We start from the raw sequence: 24,764 nt of genomic DNA on the forward strand, positions 1-24,764 counted from the left end.
TGTGTTAATATGTGTATATACTTATATAAACACATAAACATATATGTATTTGATTATATACATACAAAATATATTTATGTATTAATATGTGTATATACGTATATAAACACATAAACATATATGTATATGATTATATACATACAGAATATATTTATGTGTTAATATGTGTATATACGTATATAAACACATAAACATATATGTATTTGATTATATACCTACAGAATATATTTATGTGTTAATATGTGTATATACTTATATAAACACATAAATATATATGTATATGATTATATACATTCCAAGGAAAAAAGGACAATACCACACTCCATAAAAATTGAAAATTTATTGAATGATTTAAAAATTCAAAACTCGAAAATATGTGACAGCCTTGCCACCTAGTTAGAGAAAGAGCGCAGCACACGGGCTTACGCGTTTCGGCTGTTTGCCGTAATCATAGCCTATTGTGTGACTGTGCTCCCTGCCTTTAAGAACACCTAAATCTTTGCTGATTGGTTAAAACAATAAGCGCTAAACCTCATTTTAATGCCCAGGTAATTCTGAAAGCCTACAGCTATTTAATTAACCCTATCACTCTCAAGTCACTGCTTGTATCTTCTGCTGTTTTATTAAATGTACTTTTATTAGAGAGTATTTATATACATACAAAATATATTTATGTGTTAATATGTGTATATACTTATATAAACACATAAATATATGCTTATATTTATATGCATATATATATTACATTTACTGCCATCGCTGGGCTAGTTCTCATGCCGTGTCTCACGGCATCAGAACGAGGCTCCCATTGCTTCCAGGCAATGTGCTCAACTTGTAATACCAGTGCACAATTGCATGCGCTGGTATTACTGAGTGGAGCGCAAATATCACGCTTGCAAAAGCTTAATTTTGCGCTCCACTCGCAATCTAGCCCTAAATGTATAAAGGGCTTTGGATAGAAAACATAATTTTAAAAACTATTCCAGTGTACTGGAGAACTTTGTTCTCCTGGTATCCTACTACTGTGAGCTAGCTGAACACTTCTGAATCTGCTCAGCTAATGATATGAGTGTGTGTTGCTGCTGCTTCTGATATGTAAGTATGCTTTAAAACAATACCAAGAAAACAATGCAAATTAGATCATAGAAGTGAAATAGAAAATTGCATGCTCTTTCTAAATCATGAAATTTTAATTTGAACTTCACTGCCGTTTAACCTAGAGTTGCCTCCTTCCTTATGAATAAATACAGGCCATGCTAATTAGCATACATTTGCATACATTATTAAATATCATCACTCGCTAATTAATTCTGTTTTGTTCACACATGAAAATCCTAAAAATCTGGACTGCTTCCAGCTTTCTGAACTAATGTTTGAAAAAACAGGTTTATTGGCAATTGGCACAGCCATATTCAACATCATCGGTTAAAGGGAGATTCTCATTAAATCTATACTTGTGCCATGTAGAACTAGGATTGTGATTAAACAATCTTTATAGTATAGTTTCATTATTTATTTAGGGCTAGATTGCAAGTGGAGGGCGCAAAAAATAACCATCCATTACAAGCTCCTGATAGCAATTAGCACACCAAAAATTAGCCAGAGATCAGTTCTCTGGTTAATTTTCCAAAATTTCCCCAATTGCCCCCCCCGAAATACAGTGTAGTTTATTAAAATAAAAAAGTAGCCTTTTTTTAAAAAATAATAACGGCACAAAGCAGTTTTTAGGGCTTAAAGTGAGCAGGTCTGGGGTGTAAAAGTGCCTTTACTTTGGGGTCTTTGAGGATCTAGGTAATCCTGGGTAATACAATTTTTTAATGATACTTTTTTTTTACCTTACTTATGCTAATAGTGACCATTTGGTTAAGGGTAAGAATATATCTCTTAGTTAACCTGTATTAAACATAGTGTGCCAGATTACAAGTGGAGCGCTATCGTAACATCTGCATGGAAAGGGGCAAATTTTCCAGTTTATGGGCGCACGTTAAATAACCAGCCATTACAAGTGGCTGGTTAATGTTCCCGCAAGCTTGCGCTTTCACTTTGTGTTTAGCGCAATTAACCAGAGGTCAGACCTCTGGTTAAAATTAAAAAAATGTCCCAATTGCCCCCAAAATAGAGTTCAGTACATTAACATTGAAAATAAAGATGAACATTTTTTTTTTTACACTGCATAAAGCAATTTTAAGGGGTTAAAGTGAGGGGATGTGGGGTGTTTGAAAAAAAAAAACGGCACCTAAAGTGCCTTTACATGGAGGTCAATGGGGGACTGTGTTTTCACTATAAATATATATGAATAGGCTTGTATACATATATATTTATGTGTTAATATGTATATATACACATATAAACACATACATATATACACATATAAACACATACATATATACACATATAAACACATACATATATACACATATAAACACATATATATATACACATATAAACACATACATATATACACATATAAACACATACATATATACACATATAAACACATACATATATACATATATAAACACATACATATATACACATATAAACACATACATATATACACATATAAACACATACATATATACACATATAAACACATACATATATACACATATAAACACATACATATATACACATATAAACACATACATATATACACATATAAACACATATATATACACATATAAACACATACATATATACACATATAAACACATACATATATACACATATAAACACATACATACACATATAAACACATACATATATACACATATAAACACATACATATATACACATATAAACACATACATACACATATAAACACATACATATATACACATATAAACACATACATATATACACATATAAACACATACATACACATATAAACACATACATATATACACATATAAACACATACATATATACACATATAAACACATACATATATACACATATAAACACATACATACACATATAAACACATACATACACATATAAACACATACATATATACACATATAAACACATACATACACATATAAACACATACATATATACACATATAAACACATACATATATACACATATAAACACATACATATATATGTATATAATCATATACATATATATTTAAATTTGCTGCCCTTCGCTGTGCTAGGTTTTCATGGCACAAGAACGAAGCTCCTATTGGAGCCTATGGAAGAACGCTCTTGTGAGCACAAAGCTTCCATGCAATGCAAAAGCGATGTCAGGTTCGCATTGTGGGACACTTCTAATACCAGTGCAAAATTGCGTGTGCTGGTATTATGAGTGGAGCACAAATATCGCGCTCGCAAAACCACAATTTTGCAATCCACTCGTAATCTGGCCCTCATTTGTTTCCTTTTTTTTTTAAAACTTTGACATAAGAAACTTTACACACTCCCAGTACCGATATCTCACAACATGCAAAGCTGCTGATGTATGCATTTTCACTGTGCACATGCAAAATGCTATGCCCCAATCAAACCAGAGCAGTGTTCGGTTAAAAATAAACCACACATTGGGCAAATGTTTTCCTCGGACCAGCAGGGTTTTACGCTCATTGGAGGATAATTGCACATATTCCATTTTTTTATTTTATCAATTTCCAAACTTTGGAAGTTGAAAAAATGGAAAAATGGTATATGTGCAATTATCCTTCATTTATGTATATGTGAGGTAATTGTTACTCATAATTATGTGGTTTTAAAGTTAATATTATAATCTTTGGTTATGTATACTATTTTATAACAGTATATGTACTGTATGTATGATCTTTCAAAGTTATGCACCTGTTTTCTATATATAATTCATGCTATATGAACTACAAATATGGCGGCAGTCTATGGTAAATGACTACTAAAATGGCTGCAGCGTTAAAAACTACCAAAATGGCGATTGTAGTTCTAACACACACCACCTGGATGTGATTGATTAACCCTTCGTAGCTACTTCGTATCATGTCCGTTCGCACATTGGGAAATAGGCCCCAGGGTATCCTCTTTCTAAGTATGTTTTTTATATATTTTTCAATCATATTTTATATATATATATATATATATATATCCCAGAAGAGAGAAAGCAGTCATTGGTCTTGGTTCACTAAAGCGTATAAAAGACTGATGTATATATATATATTTATGTGTGTGTGTGTATATATTTTTTATACTTTATTATCACAATTTATATTGGTAATTTTTTTGGATTTGTGATTTATATGTTCCACTATTTTATTTATCAATTGTTAGAGAGACCATTTAGCAAATGTTTGTATCAGTTGTTTGAGACTTTATAGGTGTGAAAGACAGAATGTACGAGATTATGAGACGGTCAGCATTTGAATTAATGCCATTGGGTTTAACCCCTTAAAGTGATGGTAAATCCTAGCATTTGTGAAACGCTAGGATTTACCATTGGAACAAATAAAGGGGACTTTCATTCATAAAGTATAAAATTTATATTTGTTCCAAGCCTTCGCCGCACTGAGCTGCTAAAGCACATTGCAGCGCCAAGCTGGATTTCGCGCACGGCTATTGGCTAAGAGGTGGAAACGTCACCTCTCAGCCAAATAGCGAAGATATCGTTCTGCTGGTGGGCTGCCTTAGGAGCTCAGTGTGGCAATTGGAAAAAAATAACGGAGCTTTCAGCTAGGAGTTTACCATCACTTTAAGGAACTTCAGAGTGAAACGTCCAATAGACAGAGAATTTTTAGCAATTCAGCTATCACTCCAGTTTAACAAAAACTTTTTTTTATTTACCTATCAAAACTTTATATGTTTTAGAAGACAACCCAAGCTCTTGATCTAGGCCCATTTTGGTACATTTATATATATGTGTATATATTTTATACACTTTATTATCATGATTTATATTGGTATCTCTAACAAATGATGCATTTTCTAAAGAATTCACAAACATACATAAAACAGCCTCCAGCTGATAACTTTTAGTTCTGTCAATTCAAACAGTTTGCTTGTGCGTTATTAAGCTGCCTCAGTCTTCCCAATCTCATTGAACATTTTCACAATTAAAGAATTCTGCTGCAGATATTAAGCTTTGATAGGGCCATAATAGGACTCCAGGGCTCTTTACAGAACTTGTATGATGCCCCCTTTGACATCAGAGGTCAGAATAAATAACCTCAGTGTTAGTGAGGCTTTATAAGCAAAGATTTATTTTTCTGTTATAGTCAACAGGGTAAATTCTGCTGCATTTAAATATATATACACCTTATAGTCTGCACCAATAGCTCCAAAAGTAAGTACTAATCCATAAAAGTAGAAACAAAAATGTTAAAATGTTAAAAACAGAGAGCCATGGTATATAAACACTATATTAATGTTAAAGAAGCATTTTTGATCAAACTAGGTTGTGCCTAAATATATAACTGGTACAGAAACATATATAATTTCCACAGAAATTAGGCATTTTCAAGGACAAACAACATTTTTAGATTGTAATTAGTGATGTCGCGAATAGTTCGCCGGCGAATAGTTCCCGGCGAACATAGCTTGTTCGCCTCGGCAGGCGAACATATGCGATGTTCGATCCGCCCCCTATTCGTAATCATTGAGTAATACTTTGACCCTGTACCTCACAGTCAGAAGACACATTACAGCCAATCATCAGCAGACCCTCCCTCCCAGACCCTCCTACCTCCTGGACAGCATCCATTTTAGATTCAGTTGGAAGCTGCATTCTTAGTGAGAGGAGGGACAGTGTAGCTGCTGCTGATTTAATAGGGAAATCGATAGCTAGGCTAGTGTAATCAGTGTCCACTACAGTCCTGAAGGACTCATCTGATCTCTGCTGTAAGGACAGCACCCCAAAAAGCCCTTTTTAGGGCTAGAACATCAGTCTGCTTTTTTTTTTTTTTCCTGTGTAATCTAATTACAGTTGCCTGCCTGCCTGCCAGCGTGTGTGTCAGGCTCACAGCATATACTGTGCCCACTTGCCCAGTGCCACCACTCATATCTGGTGTAACAGTAGTGTAGATTAAAAAAAAACACCACTTTTTGACTGCGTAAAATAATAGCAGTCAGTTTCCTTCACACGTGTGCGTTTCAGTGCCTGCCTGCAGGGCACAGTGTCACCCCAGTGCAACTCATATCTGGTGTAACAGTAGTGTAGATTTAAAAAAACAACACTTTTTTGACTGTGTTAAATAATAGCAGTCAGTTTCCTTCACACGTGTGCGTTTCAGTGCCTGCCTGCCAGGGCACAGTGTCACCCCAGTGCAACTCATATCTGGTGTAACAGTAGTGTAGATTTAAAAAAAACAACACTTTTTTGACTGTGTTAAATAATAGCAGTCAGTTTCCCTCACACATGTGCGTTTCAGTGCCTGTCTGCCAGGGCACAGTGTCACCCCAGTGCAACTCATATCTGGTGTAACAGTAGTGTAGATTTAAAAAAAACAACACTTTTTTGACTGTGTTAAATAATAGCAGTCAGTTTCCTTCACACTAATAATAATAAAGGGATTATCTATCTTTTAAAACAATAAAAATTCTGGTGTAGACTGTCCCTTTAAACGGTGAGTTTGGTCTGTCACTGTGAAGCGGGCGTAACCCTTACACTACCTGATCGATACAACATCATACCTGATGTTTTAAAGCACGTTATTCCAAACAATTTAGGAATGTTAGGTGATTTATGCCCTTTATGGATTAAAACCAGACTCTGCATCAAATATGTAATTTTCCATGGGAGTTTTGCCATGGATCCCCCTCCGGCATGCCACAGTCCAGGTGTTAGTACCCTTGAAACAACTTTTCCATCACTATTGTGGCCAGAAAGAGTCCCTGTGGGTTTTAAAATTTGCCTGCCTATTGAAGTCTATGGCGGTTCGCCCGGTTCTCCCGTTCGCGAACAGTTGCGGAAGTTCGTGTTCGCCGTTCGTGAACGCAAACACAAAATTTTAGGTTCGCGACATCACTAATTGTAATATAAAATGCATAGTTATCTGATCAGGGAAATAAAGCAGACCTGGAAAAACTTAAAGACCAGCCCTATTTCCATTAAGTCTGTTAAATACACACACACATTTGTTCTCGTGGGGCTTAACGACATACTCTTTCCACAATATTTTTTTCAAAATTAAATTATATTAGTTTCTATTTCTAACTTTCTAATTAAATAAATGCTGGATCGTTGTTATATATTGCACCCTATAACCCAATGCCATCCACACAGTGTGATAACCATGGTCTACAAAATAAAATTTACAAGGAAATACTTAGTGACCTTAATATGTATAGCTCAGAGGAGAAAAGAAGAGAGGTGCATTACCTCACCATCAGCACCTTAAATTGTAGCTGGTCAGCCCCAAGTACTGCAGCCCACCAGGACATCTTCTAGTGACACAACCCAGCCTTGTGTCAAATACTTGACTTTTATTGGCTGATATCTGAATTATGGTACTTAATATCAAACGTATGATGTAGGATTACGTTTGGGAGGAGGAACAATGGAATTTTAATCAATGACTGATGGAGTATGAGTTGAAAGAGGAAAAATGTTAGTGTTTTGTAGAAGAAAGTAAAGTAAGGATGTTGTAAAAGGGACATATGGCCCCAAACAAGCGAGGTAGTGAAGAGGTGAAAAAGCAGAGGGTGTATGACTGCAGCTTTGTAACTTGCGGTAAGCAGTCTTGCATGAGTGAACAACCAATATATAACAAATAAAGAACAGTGCACCAAAACATGTAGAAATATATAAAAATATATAAAATATTGAGTAGATATCAGGACCTATCAATAAAAATTCCAGTGAAAATCACAGTGAATGACAAAGTGAATAAAAGTCCAAAACCAACTAATAATATCCAGAAGGACTCAGTGACTTAGCTGATAGTGGAATATAGATGTTCTCCAATGGTAACAATGATATTACAGTTCGATATATTCTCAATAACCGTAAAAAGGGTGGCTTGCAACTTCTTCAAGACTTTTGTTGGTATCCCAAAAGGAAAGAATCTGCAGAAATTTGAAATAAGAAAGAAGGTGCCACCATAGTGCAAGATCAGTGGTATAAACAAACTTCAAATGCGCAAGTATAGCTGGTACTTACAAGCTCCCAGACACTTGAGAAGTGTCACAAACGCCTTCTGGAACCTTAAGAGTCGTCCAGCTGACTCCCACTCTCGCAGTTAATGATCCACTCTTGGGGCATATGGATAAATACCGAATGTATTGCTCTCCCCACAGGATAACAGATCGTAGATGTGGTCTTGGCTCTTAGCAGGCTTCGAATGAGTGAGCCTGCTCCACAAGGGCTTCATAGCCTCAGCTAATAGTACATGAAGTCACTGATATTTAGCTTTGTTGTTCAGTTTTTGCATAGTTTATAGTTTAGAAAGAGCCATGAATTGCAGTAAGTAGCAAAGAAAAATAAAGCAGGTGTTTTATAGATGAAGGATGGGAGATGAGACATAGGAGAGTGTACAGAGAAAGCAGAGAGATTGGTTGGAATTTTCCAGTGCTGTTTTGGAGAAGGCAACAAAGGAAAGATAAGGGTCACTTCAAATACGACCTTTTCATAGAATGTGAATAATGTGTTCCTGAGGATAATAAATTACTTATGATAAATGTCACGTTAGAAATGTGCTGGGACATTGTAGTACAATAAATGAATGACCCTTGCTCCTTCATAAAAGAAGCAGCTGAGCATAAAAGTAAAACCTTTTTCCTATAGTTTTGTTTAAAAAACACGTAGTAGAAACTGAAAATATTTTCTAATATTTTCTTAGAGGTACATGGAAGTTAATAATATGCTAGGGCTGTGCAACCCGAAGCAAAGTGTTTGGCCTGGTTTACAATGCTTTATCAGAATATCTATGCTCGTGAACAGGTAATGATTGGTAGCTGTTCTTTGTGCATGGCACCTATGGCATACATACCAGTGTGTTAGCTCATTTATAGCACTGTGTGCTTGCACATGGCAGAAGCTCAGAACACGTGGTGCAGGTCCAATGGGGTTAAAGCTCTAATTCCAAGATCTGCAAGATTTTCTGCAAGTAAGGAGACACAATAGTGTAATTTGTTTAACACAAAAAGGCACCAAATGAAAAATACAGAGTCAAGTACAGTACACTATTGTGGTTCCTTACTTGCAGCAACTCTTGCAGAACTTGGAGTTGGAGCTTAAACCCTCATGGGATCCACGCCACCAGTTCTGCCCTTCTACAATGTTTCTGGTCTTGGGAGAGACTAAGTAAGGCTGCAGGCAAATACAATGGGAGTACTTCTGTATCCTATGGGTCAGATTACGAGTGGCGCACTAACTATTTCGTTCGAGCTGTATCAGGTTTTTACAAGTTGAAAGTAAACTCATTCGGTTGAGCACAATTTAATTTAACACGCGTCTGGGTTATCGCGATCTTGGAGCTCTGGTGAACTGTTACGCTCGAATAAAAAGTGTCACAGAAAACATCAAAGATACATTTGAAAGGAAAGGTTCACTCATAATAACACTGTCTGATAAAAAAATATTTAAAAAAAATACTGCAATAAAATGTTATAAGTTCTCAAAGATATGAGGTCTCAGGTGTTAGAAAGAAAAAAAAGGCTGCAAAGGGCTTCAATATATGCATGCATACATACACACACATGTCCAAATGTGTGTGTGTGTATATATATATATATATATATATATATATACACACACACACACACAATACTGTGCAAAAGTATGAGACCACCATCAGATTTGTTGTTTTAGAAATGGTATATATACCATATATAATTATTTATCAGTCTCTTTATTAGAATACAACCAGAAAATACAGGATATTTGTATGCAGTATTAAAAAAAAACAGAAAAAAAATTCAGAAAAAAGCTTCTATAGGCAAAAGTGGCAAGTATTTAGTGTGACCTCCTTTTACAATGGAACAGAACCCTAATTAATGTCATTGCTAACACCTGTATTTATCCTACTATTTCATATCAAAATGACTGCTGTAAAAAGGTCTATTACACCAGGTTTGTGCAAGACATGCTGGAGCATTACATACACGTTGTATGAGTTGAATCCATTGGAAGCTTTCTAATAAGACCATCTTTCAATCACATCATTCCATTCAAAATGCCACAGATCAAATAATTTGACAGACATAAAATAATACTTCTGCATCTGGAAGGCCATTCTCAAAGGGTAATCAGCAAACAAACTGTATACTCAAAATGTGGTATTCAAGCTGTTATAAAGAAGGTCAAGGAGAAAAAAAGGACTGTAAAGCCAAGAAAACGTTCAAAATCTGATGAGAAGCTTCTCAGAGCTTCTTCTTTGAGATACTGGAAGAAGTCCAGCAAGGACTTGGCTCAGCATCTTGCAGCTTCATCAGGATGCCAAGTTGACCCTTCTACAGTCCAAAGAAGCTTGATCAGGAATGGTCTTTGTGGAAGGGTAGAAGCCAAAAAACACTTTATCGAAAGGGGAACAGTTTGAAAAGGCTAAGATATGCTAAGGCTAACAAGGATTAAAGAAAGAAAAAAGTATTATGGAGTAACAAATCCAAGTTTGAAATTTTTGGGTCTAATGGTTGACAATATGTGAGCATAAGAGTTGGAGAGAGATGGAAGAATGAGTGCTTGCGGCATTCAGTAAAACATGGTGGAGGGTCTGTCCTGGTTTGCGGTTGCATTTCTGCCAGTGGTGTTGGTGATATTGTCCGAATTGATGGGATCATGAATGCTAAAAAGTACTGACACGTTTTAATTCATCATTCCATTCCTTATGGATAGCTCCTGATTGGTAATGTTTTTATTCTTCAGCATTATAACGATCCCAAGCACACTGCTAATGCAGCGAAATCATATTTGGAGACATAAACAGCTGATAAAACACTGACAGTCATAGACTGGCCTCCACAGAGTCCATACCTGAATATTATAGAGACAGTTTGGGATCACCTTGACAGAGAAAGAAATAAAAGACAACCTAAATCATAAAAAGAACTCTAGGAAGTGCTAAAAGAAGCCTGGCATAATATACCAGAAGATTACTTCAGGACAGTCTCCCCAAAAGAGTTCAAGATGTGCTTAGTGCCAAGGGAGGTCACACTAAATACTGAATTTTGCCTGAAGAAGCCATTATGTTCTGAAAATTATGTTTTTTTTATACAAGCAGACCGGCGATCCTCTGCCCGCAGCTCCTGCTCTAGTTAACACATCGATGACAAATCCAGCTTCCTCCAAATGTTCCGTGCCTCACGAGCTGGGCGATAAAGGGGGCACGCAATGATTGGAGGAAGCCAGGTTCGCCATTGATCTGCTAACTACAGCAGGAGCTGCGGGCGGAGGATCGCCGGTCTTTTTTCCTTAAAGAAAGGTATTTTAAATAAGAAGCTTCATGGTAAATTTTAATGAATGAAACTGCCCCTGTTTTTAAGAGTATTTTTAGATACCGGGCACTTATTCATTTAACTTTGCATTCATTTTAAGCCTCTCCTACCTACAGTGCGAACAGCTGAAAGGAAATTTAAGATGGAGATAAAAGGTTTGGTTGGGATAGATCTTTTTTCAAAATGTAAGTATGCTGTTAAAAGTAGCAAAACAATGTATTCTTTTAAAAGAAACAAACATAAACTTCCATTTTTTTTACCAAAGCGTCAAATTTAAACAATAGTTGAGCTAAAGCTCGTTTAAATAAGGAAATGATGTGGTTTTATGTTATTGTTTCAATGGCATTGCTGCTATTTGAATAAACTAAGAACCCAAATTCTGAATAAAATTTTGGCAAGAAATCCTTACATCTGATTGGAAGAGCGCTCCAAAAAAAAAAAAAAGAAGAAGAAAACAGTTGGGGTATTTTTTTGTTGTTATTTATTTTTTTTCTTGGTTGTTTGATGGACTTTACTTGTGTGTAATTTCAGGTGTATTAACAACCAAACACTTAATTTCATTTATAAATAAACATCCTTATAAACATATTTTGTTATATATTGATCTATATTTTAAAAAAAATTACAAAGCATAAAACAATTGGGTTTATTAATAGGTAAAATGCTTAAATACATTTTAAAAAAATCCAACATGAAGAAATGGGTTTTCAAGTGGTAAAGACTATAAAATGACATAAATCCCAAAAGAATGAGTAAGATTGTGCAATCTTATGGATTGAAAAACTGCTGTCAGGGTCTTTTAATGCAGAGTATTAGTGGAGTTAATGAGGTGCAGAGCCAATGAAAAACAGGGTTTTCTGATGGATTTCAATGACTTAAATTGTAAATCCTTTTGAAAACCTGTGCAATGCACTTTTCTTGGACTGGAATAAACTATTTTTTTGACCAATAGATTGTTTACTGTTTGTGCTGTCTCATTATGGTTTCATCAATGTTGGCTTTGTGTAGCTGTCCATGGTGCTGAACGTGATCTTACATTTGCTGCAAAAAATAAATTACAAAAACATATACTATTTAATCCTCAAAGAACATAATTTTTACTTTTTTATTCTGGAAGCCAAAATGAGATGTAGTGGGTGTAAATGGGATTTTTGGTGAATAATGGATTATATGGCAGAACATGTCTAAAAGAATCTTCAAGGGAGGAAACGTATTTGATCTGCAATAATTAAACTGCAAAAAGAAGTCTAGGGAGCAGGCGAGAAATTATCTAGGGCATGTGTGTTCTTTACTGAAAAGACATATGAATTAGATGAGAAATTTCTTATAATAAAAGGCAGAATTGTGTATGCAGACCAAATAGTCTCACGCTGTTATTTATAATAAATGGCCCACAACCTGCTATTTATTTGTTCTATGAATGTGGGAATATTGTATAGCTGACATTTTAAAAACGTATGTCTTTATCTACCATTTCATTAATACAGGCTAGAATAAAAGGTCCTCATTTATCCTTTGAATTTAATCTTTTCCTCACTCCTGTTTAATGGACAGGATTAAATGCAATATTTCTAAATGTCAGTGGAACTTAAAGGAATAGTAAATTCCCCCAAAAAATATTATACAATTAAAGCAAAATATTTTAAAGGTTCAGTAAATATTACTTTTTTTTTTTGCTTAAAAGGATAGAAAAGTCAAAATTAAACTTGCATGATTCAGATAGAGCATGTAATTTTAAGACAATTTTAAATTCACTTATTGTTGAATTACGCACATATCCTACACTAGTGGGAGCTAGCTGCTGATTGGTGTCTGCACACTTTTGTCTCTTGTGATTGGCTAAGTAGATGAGTTCCGCTAGCTGCCAGTAGCGCAATGCTGTTGCTTCAGCAAAGGATAACAAGAGAATGAAGTAAATTTGATAATAGAAGTAAATTGGAAAGTTGTTTGAAATTGTATGTTCTATCTAAATCTTGAAAGAAAATTTTGGAGTTTGTCCCAGTGACAGAAGCAATGCACGTACACAGATCAGTGACATTGTTGACATTGTTGACAAGCTGCATGGTGCTGTACAGATTAGCTGTATGATACAGAGAGGGAGCTGTACAATTTTGCATTGATGCATAGCTCTATATTATTCCTAAGGACTTTTTTTTATATTTATTATATAACCTTTATTGTGCTAGTGAATGCAAAGTGCAAGGTACAACTTTCAAAAAGGCAGCAATGTCACTGATCTGTGAAAGGGCACTGCTTTTGTCACCTGATTCACCAATACTTGTGTACCAAGATGGTGGCACCCAGTATAAAGATACAGAGCTTTAACATTTGGTAATAGCTTAAAATAAGAGAACAGCTTTATAGAGAGCTGACGGTACAGAAGCAAACACAATAGCATAGTAAGTAGTAGCCATATTACTGTAGTTGTACTCAGCAGTTTAATGTCCCTTTAAATCTATATTTTTACTTTTCAAAATACCTACAAAGAGAAGACTGCTGCCTGCTCCTTTCCTCTCCCACTTTGTGCACTACTGATTTTGCATGCCTATCCGGCACACAGCATGGTGCGGCAGATGAAAGGATGAGAGTGCACATGCACTATCCGTCTGCATCTGGAAACTGGGCAGACAGAAAATAAACATATGCAGTAGTCACCATATGGTGTGTATGTAGCCTTTTAATTGGCTGTATCAACCGCTTCTGAAGAAAAAAAAAACTGCATTGGCTAGGAGAGGCCCAAGGAGTCTTACAGAAGCATTTTCAAGGTTAAATGTTCCTTTGCTATGGCAGTTTCTATTAGTATATTTTTTTATCTAGACTATTTTTATGGAACACACGACTGTAAAAAAAAATAACATTTACTGTCTCCTTTATGCATTATTCATTAACGATTAACAATATGACTAAAGACGATGAATGGAATAAAGGAAAACAATAGACATTTAAATTGTAGTGTATAATTAATGGAAATGGAAGTGTTTAACAGGGCTGGAAAGTATAAACAAGCAGAATGAAATGTGCCCAATAATGCAATTCAATCTGAGCACCAGATGAACATAAAAAGAAGTTCACTCACAGGTACAAAGCACCTTATGACAGTTGTCAAACATTCTGGATAACTTGGCAGCTCCCCAACTAGCTGACTCTCACAGTTTAAACTGTCTCACCATCACTATAATAAAGAGCAAATGCATGCATACAAATAGCTGAACAAAACTGAATTCAAATATTGAAAAAATGGGAAAGCCTGCACACTTATAATTAAGAGTATTTATTAATACAATGGGTTTCTCAGTTAAGAACAACATTTTCCTTAGGCAGTTAAGAACAAATGCTTCTCTAATATTGAAAAACATCTGAAAATGTCCACTAGACTTGGGCTTTGCACAAGAGAGAGCGCCAAGTGTAACTATTATTGCTAAAAAAAAAAAGGGAAAGCACCAGAACGATGTGAAATTGGATCACTTTTTATTGAAAACTTATACTAAAAGTGATGACTATACATTAAAAAATACTTAGCTTTGAGTAGTTAATGGCTTGTTAATTGTTAAAGATGGCATATACTGGCAGGAAGACAGAGCACTTTAATCACACCCAGGAGGAACTTCATCTCGTCACACGGCCAAACACTTTGGAGAAGAAGTTTCAGCAAAGTCTTCTCTCAACAGCTGCTTGTTCAATTATTTGTTCTGTTTAGAAGGTTTCTGTGTTTAGTTTAAGTCCCTGTTGAAGGTTAATTTGCATAAAGGTTTAAATAGAGATAGCTTTACCTGTTTAATTATCTGTGCATGGAATTAGAAGTTTCCAATCTCTTATAACTTGTAATAAATTGCAGCAGACAAGTAAGCCTATCTTTGGGTGCACTACATTATTTTTTTCTTTCTCACATTTATTTGTGTATATTTCTGTACTACTATTACTACATCATATCTACTACAGGTAGATATGATGAGGCAGCATATATCTTCACTTTGCAATGGATTTGTAATTTGCTGTAGATATGTGACAGTTAGCATTAGCTGTGGATCTGTGAAGTTTGGCAATGGATTTTTGAAAATCAGGAGATGATTTTAAGGGCAACAATAGATTTTTGAAGGATTGGAGCAGATTTGTGAAAGTCACTAGTGGTTTCCCATGAATAGTGAATTTGTGAAGGTCAATACTGGATTTCTGAAGATTAGCAATGGATTTTTGAGGGAAATATTCAGATTTGTGAAGGGAAGCAATGGATTTGTCATGGTTGCCAACAGTAGATTTGAGATGGACCGTAGCAGATATGTGAAGGTCACTAGTGATTTTTCTATGAGTAATGGATTTGTGAAGGTCGATACTGGACTTCTGAAGGTTAGTATTGATTTTTTGAAGAAATTGGATTTTTGAAGAAAAACTTCATATTTGTGAAGGGAAGCAATGGATTTGTGAAGGTTGCCAACAGTATATTTGAGAAGAACAGTAGAAGATTTGAGAAAGTCACTATTGGTTTGCCATGAAGTCAATACTAGATATCTGAAGGTTAGTAATGGATTTTTGGGGCAAAACATCAGATTTGTGAAAGGAATCAATGGATTTGTAATGATTGCCAACAGTAGATTTGAGAAGGTCGGAAGCAGATCTGTAAACGCCAGCAGTAGATTTGTAAAGATCAGCAGTGGATTTGTGAAGGCTATTTGTAGATGTGTGATATAAATGTAAGTAGTAGATTTGTAAAAGTCTGCAGCAGATTTTTCAAAGTCAGCAGCAGATTTTTGAAAGTCAGCAGCAGATCTGTGAAGGTCATCAGCAGATTTGTGAAGGTTAGAAGCAGATTTGTGAAAATCAGCAGAAGATGTGTAAAGGTTAGCAGCATGATTTGAGAAGGATATGTGGAAGGAAGCAATGCATTTTTAAGGTAGATTTGTATAAGCCAGCAGTACATTTGTAAACGTCGGCAGGGGATTTGTCAAGGACAACAGCAGATTTGTGATAGACAGCAGTAGATTTGCAAAGGTAAGAAGCATATTTGCAATGGTAAGAACTAGATTTGTGAAGGTCAGCTGTGGATTTGTATAGCACAGCATCAGAATTGTGATAGATAGCAGTAGATTTGTAAAGGTCAACAGTGGATTTGTAAAGGTCAGCAGTTGATTTTCAAAAGTCAGCAGTAGATATATAAAGGTCAGTAGTTGATTTGTGTAGGTGAGCAGTGGATTTGTAAAGGTCAGCATTTGTTTTGTGAAGGTCATCTGCAGATTTGTGAAAGTTAGAAGTAGATTTGTAAAGGTCAGCTGCAGATTTGTGAAGGTCAGCAGTTGATTTGTGAAGGTCACTGGTTGATTTGTATAGGTCAGCAGTTAATTTGTGAAGGTTAGCAGTAGATATGTAAAGGTCAGCAGCAAATTTACGAATGTCAAAACAGGTTTGTGAAGGTAAGTGGCACATTTGTGAAGGACATTAAAAGTTGGTTTATAAACATTAGCAGAGGATTTATGATGGTCAGCAATGGATTTGTGAAGGTTGTAAGCAGCATATTTGTGATGGTTAGAAGTGTATTTGTGAAGGTTGGCAGCACTATTGTGAAGATCATCAGTGGATTTTTGAAGATCAACAAGGGCTTTGTGAAGGTTATCAGTGGGTTTGTGAAGGTTAGACCTAGATTTCTGAAGGACAACTACAGATTTGTGAAGGTTCGAAATGGGTTTGTGAAGGACACCTGCAGATTTTTGAAGGACACAAAGCAGATTAAGTATTGAGCACCTTCATATGTTTAAAATAACATGTCTTTTAAATCTACAGCAGCTAAAAAGATCTGCAATAGAGTGATACTAAATATGTGTGAGCTCTCTATTACAGGCAAGGTATAAGACTTGACTTGTAACCATCAGAGGGTTACAGGAAGGAATTATGTGCTGTATTGTAGGGGACAAATATGCATGGATTATTGAACTTCCTCTCTCATCTCTCCTTCTGTACTGCACATCCCGGCCAATTCCTTCTTTAACTTCCTTTAGCCTCAAGAATACAATTCAAAATCCTAATCAAAACATGAAAGACCCCAATCAACAATGCTCCTTCCTATATCTCTGCCATTTTCTGCAAATTCTCCTACCTGGTCTCTTTGCTTTGCTCTTGCATTGTTATCTCCTTACATTTCCCCTACAGGACTTTTCAAGAACTGCAACTGTTTATTGAATTCTCTTCCTCACTCTACAAAATTTATTCCCAGATTTAAGAGCTTTAAGTTTTTTTGCTAAAAAATGCTACTATTCAGGGATTTTTACAGTATATATTCTATCTCTGTTTAGTGTTTCTTCTCCTTTTCTCATTAGTCCTCCTTGTTCTTGCTTTAGCATGTGAGCTCACAAGCCTAGCTGTCCTACATATCACCATTTTACAATGAAATCTACAACACGAGACACCTCACAGGCAGTGGTTGACCCCATACTTTGGCACTATACTCCCATAATGATAACAATTGTGGGTTATTAAGGCCGCAGCTTAATTTATTATAAACTTGCAAAACACATAAACATACATAACATTATAAATATCAAGTCTTATACAAAACCCACCAAAACAGTGCTTGCCCCACAAAAACTCCACAATATTTACATCCCATCCAACAAACATGTTTGTTAAACCTCTCCTTTACCACCAGGAGGTACCCACTTCAAATCCCACCCTTCTCAGAAGGCAAGCACTCCGCCAAACACCAATGCCATCCTAGAAGTAAAACACATGGAGGGAGGACGGGAGCTTGCTTTCAATTGCTTGTCCAGAAATTTAAGAGACCCCACACTTCCTGTTACCATCTTAAATACCCCTCTACCTAAACCCTTCTCACCTTCCTCACAACCCCAATTTGAATATTGTTGGCCTGCTCTGGGATCAAAAGCCCCTCCTTCATAAATATTCATCCAGGGCTGCCTTTCTAGCCCTTCATCATTTTTGTATTTGTCTTCTTGAAAATTGTACTATAGCATAATGCACCTATATTCATGTGCAACACGATATGTTGGAGCTTTACAAAAAAAAAAAGATTATAATAATAACAATAATTATCATCATCATCATCAAGTAGATCAAAGAGATGCGAGGTTAAGAAAGATTCTTTGCAATTTAAGTATTTTCACTAAATATTTAAATATTCTTATTGATTTTTTATAAAGATACTGTTTGTCCATATATATACCTGGTTAGAAAACATCGCTTCTCAGATCAAATTACCAGAGTATTTAGTCTTATTTTTCCTTTTATTTTTACACATTGCTACATTCAAATTTGTATTTAAAGTGACAGTAAACACATTTTTTTAATATAAATTGTTTACTTATGAATAGACAAACAGCTTTGCAGTATATTTTCACTGTTTATTTTGCCTCTTCCATGTAATTTAGCTCTGAAAATTCTGTCAAGATTTCAGAACAATCACAAGGTGTTGAAATTCAAACCCACACGAAAAGTGTCATTTTAAATGTTTGGTTCCGTCACAATGTTAATTTATTTTAAAAATATTTGGATTTAGCTGAAATATTATTTTATAGCAAGACAATATAAATGTCTTGTTATTGCAAGGCATGTCTGTTCCTTTAACTTTTTTCATGTAAATAATATTTCAGCATATTTAAATATATCTTTTATATGTATGAAATATTTTTTTTTACAATTCTCTATGAGGACCTGCTTTAAACAGTAAGTTAGTCATTTGTAAATTGTTCTATATATTGACAACAACCCACAAATAACCATTTAATAACCTTACCTTTTTTCTTCCAGAAATAAAACTACAGTGCCTAAAGATATGAGAATCCCAGGAAAAGGCTTGCAACGGGGCGAGCCACACGAATACTGACATTGATGGGCTGAAGGACGACAAAAGGAGACTGACATTTGAGTCATTATAAAAGGTTCTGCTTTGGCAGGACAAAAAGAGACAGTCAGCAAGATGGACTTTCCAACTTTGTAAGCAATATTTTTATCTGTAGCGTAAGGAAATTAAAAAAAAAAAATGACTGTCACCTCTGATAAAGAGAATGACTGACTGAACGAAATGTGTTGCTCTAGCAATATTGACACTGGAACAGCAGGAAACAAGATAATGATGATAGGAACAACATTGTCTACCCCCTGTCACTTGTCTGTTCTCGTTAGGTACCTAGTTTGTGTGTCAGAAAAATAAACGGGAGCTTTTAAAGTTCTCTCTTTAAAGGTCACTGTCAATATCACTTTGTGTTGCCATCCACAAGGCAAATTCATGTGACATGCACTACAAAAAGATTTGTATCCATGACAACGGAATCCATGGTCCTTCCTGATTCACCTTCTATAATAGTAATTGTATCAAATCTTTAACCCCTTGACTCAACAATGTGATGCGGTTCTTTATGGCGGCCAAAGGGTTAATCCTGTTTGCTGTCGTTCTACCCAACAGTGTTTCGCTCTTTGATGTGCTTCGGTCCTTTGTACACTGTTTAAAGCCACAAGTGCCCTACTCAATACAATCATGAGAGTATTCACAATCATATTGAAATCTGTAACAAGCCCTCTGCTGGTGTTTACATTACTCTGTGTAGTAGATGACAGATTTGATGCCTCAACAGTGTTTTTTTTGTTTTATATAGATATATTTACATTAAATGATTGTGTTATTTATTACACTATTTAGTAATATTAAATACTTGTGGTCTTAAAGTTTGTCTGAGGTTGATACTTAAGGGATGAGCATGTGAATACACGCACACATATCCTTATATGGGCACATGCCAACATGAATACACACACATAGCTTATGGTGAGCAAAATGTCTACATGCAAATGCAATAGTTTTACCAATGTATTGTAAAACACACACACACTCAATGAGAAACTCTTATCGCAAATTCCTTGTTGTGGTTTGCTAAAGACATGGTTGAGTGAAAAATATAGAATGTGCTCATTTGTATGCCACACACTATTTCTCTGTTGAAAAATTTTATTTTTTGAGATTTTAATTTACAATTAATTTTTTAGACAAATTCTCTTGACACATTGTGACCAGATGCAGATGTCAGTCATGCTATAAACCACACCTCCTTACTGTGGTACCCACAGCTTCAAAGGGGAATTTGCAAAGCAATCCTTTTTTATTATACTCAGGGCAAAGAGAGAGTTGAAAAGAGGGGTGCAAATTAATAAGAAATAATGGTAGGAAAAGATGGGACCCCTCACCTTTATCTTCCTATATATTTTGTTATATAGCTTTGATATTGTGTTTGTTAGTGTTATTGTTTAGATTAGAATGAACCCTGGCGCAACACCTAGTGCAATCTTATTTGTACCTATATAGGTGATGAAACTGCAGTGATCAATCCAAGAAATCCTATGCACTTTGGGTTTCATGGCTACACTTTACACATACACACAAATACACACATGGACACACACACACACACAATATATATACACACACATATATTCACTCATCATCACATACACACAGATTAACCTATTAACACAAGTGCACACACAAACACATTTGCAAGGACACACACATACACAAATCTACACACTCATATATGAATTTATAATCACATACACAGATTCACACATTAACACACATAAACAGAGACAGACACACCCACACACAGATATACACACACACACATGAACATAAACACCCATATGTACACTCACATATACACAAACACACATACATAAATTGACAAATACACACACATACATCTACTAACGCACATGCACCCATGCAAAGACATATACAGAGTCTAGAGAGTAGAGTCTATAATTTATCTGAAGAAAAAAAAAGAACTTAGAATTATGCTTACTAATGATTGTCACTTTTAAGGAATTAGCAAATGTTTTACAGTTTAAGCTAAAGTTTCTATCATAAAATGAGTAAAGAAATGTTTTGGAATTTGTTTGCCATGGAGAGAGGTTTGTATAACAATAGCTGAAGACGATTTTCCACCCCTGTGGATAACCACCACAATCAGGGTGTGTACACTGCAACATGTCATCTATTGTTCCATAAATTCACTTGAGACATGCTGATTTATGGGAATCCTATTTCTGTAAGTAACCTCAGGGGAGGCTCCCAGCACAGAGTTCTATACAGTTTTATTAATCTTACTCTTATTATTATTGTTTATTGCATTTTTTAAAATACACATTTACATGTAAACTTGAATTTCTTTCTTGTTAGTCTTTAAAAAAATGATTAAAAGGACAGGAAACCCATTTTTTTCCCTTTCGTTATTCAGATAGAGATTGTGATTTTAAACAACTTTCCAAATTATTTATATTAACTAATTTATTTTGTTCTCTTGGTATCCTTTGTTGAACAAGATACCTAGGTAGGCTCAGAAGCTGCTGATTGTTGGCTTTCATGTTATTGGCTATCCCAGTGTGCTAACTAGCTCCCAGTAGTGCATTGCTGCTTCTTCAGCAAATGATACCAAAAGAATAAAGCAAATTAAATAATAGAATTAAATTGGAAAGCTGTTTAAAATTGTATGTTCTATCTGAATCAAGAAAAAAATGTGGGGATTCCTGTCCCTTCATATTAACAGGATTATGAAATAGTTAAATAATATCTTAATATTTAACAAATCAATGTATATATAGTTGAGCTGAACTTTAATTTTTATCTGTTTCTTTAATTGTAATCATTATGAAAGCGACAATAAACTCACATAAAACAGACAGTCAAGGTTATTCACACATTGTCTGCACTACATTTTTTGTAGCAGACATATAATATACAGTTATTAACCCCTCATATAATATACAGGTATAAACCCCTCATATAATATACAGGTATAAACCCCTCATATAATATACAGGTATAAACCCCTCATATAATATACAGGTATAAACCCCTCATATAATATACAGGTATAAACCATTAACCCCTCATATAATATACAGGTATAAACCCCTCATATAATATACAGGTATAAACCCCTCATATAATATACAGGTATAAACCCCTCATATAATATACAGGTATAAACCCCTCATATAATATACAGGTATAAATCCCTCATATAATATACAGGTATAAACCCCTCATATAATATACAGGTATAAACCCCTCATATAATATACAGGTATAAACCCCTCATATAATATACAGGTATAAACCCCTCATATAATATACAGGTATAAACCCCTCATATAATATACAGGTATAAACCCCTCATATAATATACAGGTATAAACCCCTCATATAATATACAGGTATAAACTCCTCATATAATATACAGGTATAAACCCCTCATATAATATACAGGTATAAACCCCTCATATAATATGCAGGTATAAACTCCTCATATAATATACAGGTATAAACCCCTCATATAATATACAGGTATAAACCCCTTTACCAGACTGCTTGGGACCAGAAAATGCTTGGATTTTGGAATATTTGCATCTTTAAAATGGGACATTCGGGGGATGGGACCAAGTGTAAACAACAATATCTTATGTCATTTAGGCAATATTTACATTTCATAATACAACTTATACTTGTAACTAAAGGTATTTTTATATCATATTTAATACTTTTGTATACATAGCACCTTCAGAAAGATAGTACAGTACTGTATTTAGAAAGGTCATTTTTGTTGTTTTAGATAAATATTCACTACTATTTGTGTTTTAGATCTCAAAAAAAAATAAAAATAAATACACAGACAGGAAAGATTATGACTTACAGACGGGGAAACATTTTTATTTTTGGTGATTTTAGTTTTTATAAAATATCAGTTAAAAAGGTCTGAATTTCAGAGTAAGTTTGGATTTTGGAATTCCCGATTTGGGACTTTGTACCTGTACCTCTTTAAAGGGAGAACCAATCAAAGTTAGACTTTCATGGTCTAGCTAGAACATGCAGTTTTCAAAGACTTTTTAATTGATCTTCTGTTATCAAATGCACTTGGTTTTCTCGGTATCCTTTGTTGAAGAGCATAACTATTTAGGCTTAGGAGCAGTTATGCACTTCTGGAAGTTAGCTACTAATTTGTTGCTACACACATATGCCTGTTGTCATTGGTTCACCAGATGTGTTCAGCTAGCTTCAAATAGCGCATTGGTGCTCTGGAGCAGACATTATGCTGGAGTTAAACACATAGTTTTATGCAATAATAGTCCAACAAGAAAATGTTCTTACACATTCTAGTATTTTCTTTTTTTTCACTTTCATGTCAGAATCACAGTGTTTCACCTTACAAGTGTCCCTATTTAAGGTTCCGTCTGCCCCATCTTCTCAGCTTTTTTATTGCAATCTGCCAGCGGGTGGTTCAGGTACACAGAAAGCAAATTCCTGCCCCATTAACTCCCTCTAGCCCATACCCCCCCATCTGTCCCAATTTTAGGGTCTGTCCCACTATCCGGGGAAGATTGATGTCTGTCCCGCATTGCCCCATGCATTTTATTTTTAATTTAAAAAAAATAAAAATATTTCATTTTTATTTTTTTATTCTATTGGGCCCATACATGGTCATCATGTGACCACATGTTAACACTACACAGTCATTGGTTTGTGGCGCATGTGACTGCATGTGCCGTGTTGACTCGTCTTTGAGCTCAGGCATGAGAAGGCAGCGACCGTGCCGCGGTGTTGTCTAGAGTAGTGTTTTTCAACCAGTGTGCCGTGGCACACTAGTGTGCCGTGAGAGATCCTCAGGTGTGCCACGGCAGACTGATAACAGTGCGGGTGTGTCCCTCTTTCAAATTTTGAAATATTGGGAGGTATGCGACAGGCTCATCAGGCATCATTTACAACCATGACATTGGCATTCATTCACAGACAATCATTATGATTGTTTGTGAATGAATGTCAATATGTCATGTATAGTTTGTAGGAGGCATGGCATGACAGCACATTAGGCTACAATGTGTGATTTTGTAACATTTTGGGATGGTGGTGTGCCACAGGATTTTTAAATGCAAAAAAGTGTGCCACAGCAAAAAAAGGTTGCAAATCACTGGTCTAGAGGACTAACTTGGAAGTTCTGATTAGTCACTTCAGGAGTCTCCCTGTGTCTACTTACTAGTGGAGTGTGGCAGTGTGCTGTGAGTCTCTGATGACGGCGGTCAGGACTACTCTGGCCACAGGTAAGATCTGAGAGAAGTTCAAACTAAGAGTCGGATCATCAGCATCACTAGAGATTTATCTCCCCTTTAATCCTAGGCTGTTTATACACATTTTATTGTTTTAGAGTTGTACGATGGGTTTTGCAACATACTCCTAGCCCTGAAGTGTGTAGAGTGACCGCACCCAGTATCCATTATTATGTCACATAAAGCAGGCATTGCTTCTAATCCGCATGTTACAGAGGCGGTCTTACTACCCAGGCAGGAGGGTGAGGGACAAGAGGCAGGCTGATATCAAACCGTTGCTACAACTAAAAGTAGAAAAAAGTC

General features: G+C 35.4%; 1 protein-coding gene across 1 annotated transcript in view; it reads left to right on the top strand.

The window, feature by feature from the left end:
* SHISAL1 (shisa like 1) overlaps nucleotides 1–20,033 on the top strand; it is a 306,304-nt gene extending 286,271 nt beyond the window's left edge. The window contains exon 5 of the mRNA XM_053719047.1: nucleotides 19,119–20,033. Coding sequence (XP_053575022.1) covers nucleotide 19,119 — 1 coding nt within the window. The 3' untranslated portion in view covers nucleotides 19,120–20,033. The remainder of the gene's footprint in view (nucleotides 1–19,118) is intronic.
* Nucleotides 20,034–24,764: the final 4,731 nt, after the last annotated feature.

Source organism: Bombina bombina, chromosome 6, assembly GCF_027579735.1.
Source record: "Bombina bombina isolate aBomBom1 chromosome 6, aBomBom1.pri, whole genome shotgun sequence".
NCBI classification, from domain to species: Eukaryota; Metazoa; Chordata; class Amphibia; order Anura; family Bombinatoridae; genus Bombina; species Bombina bombina.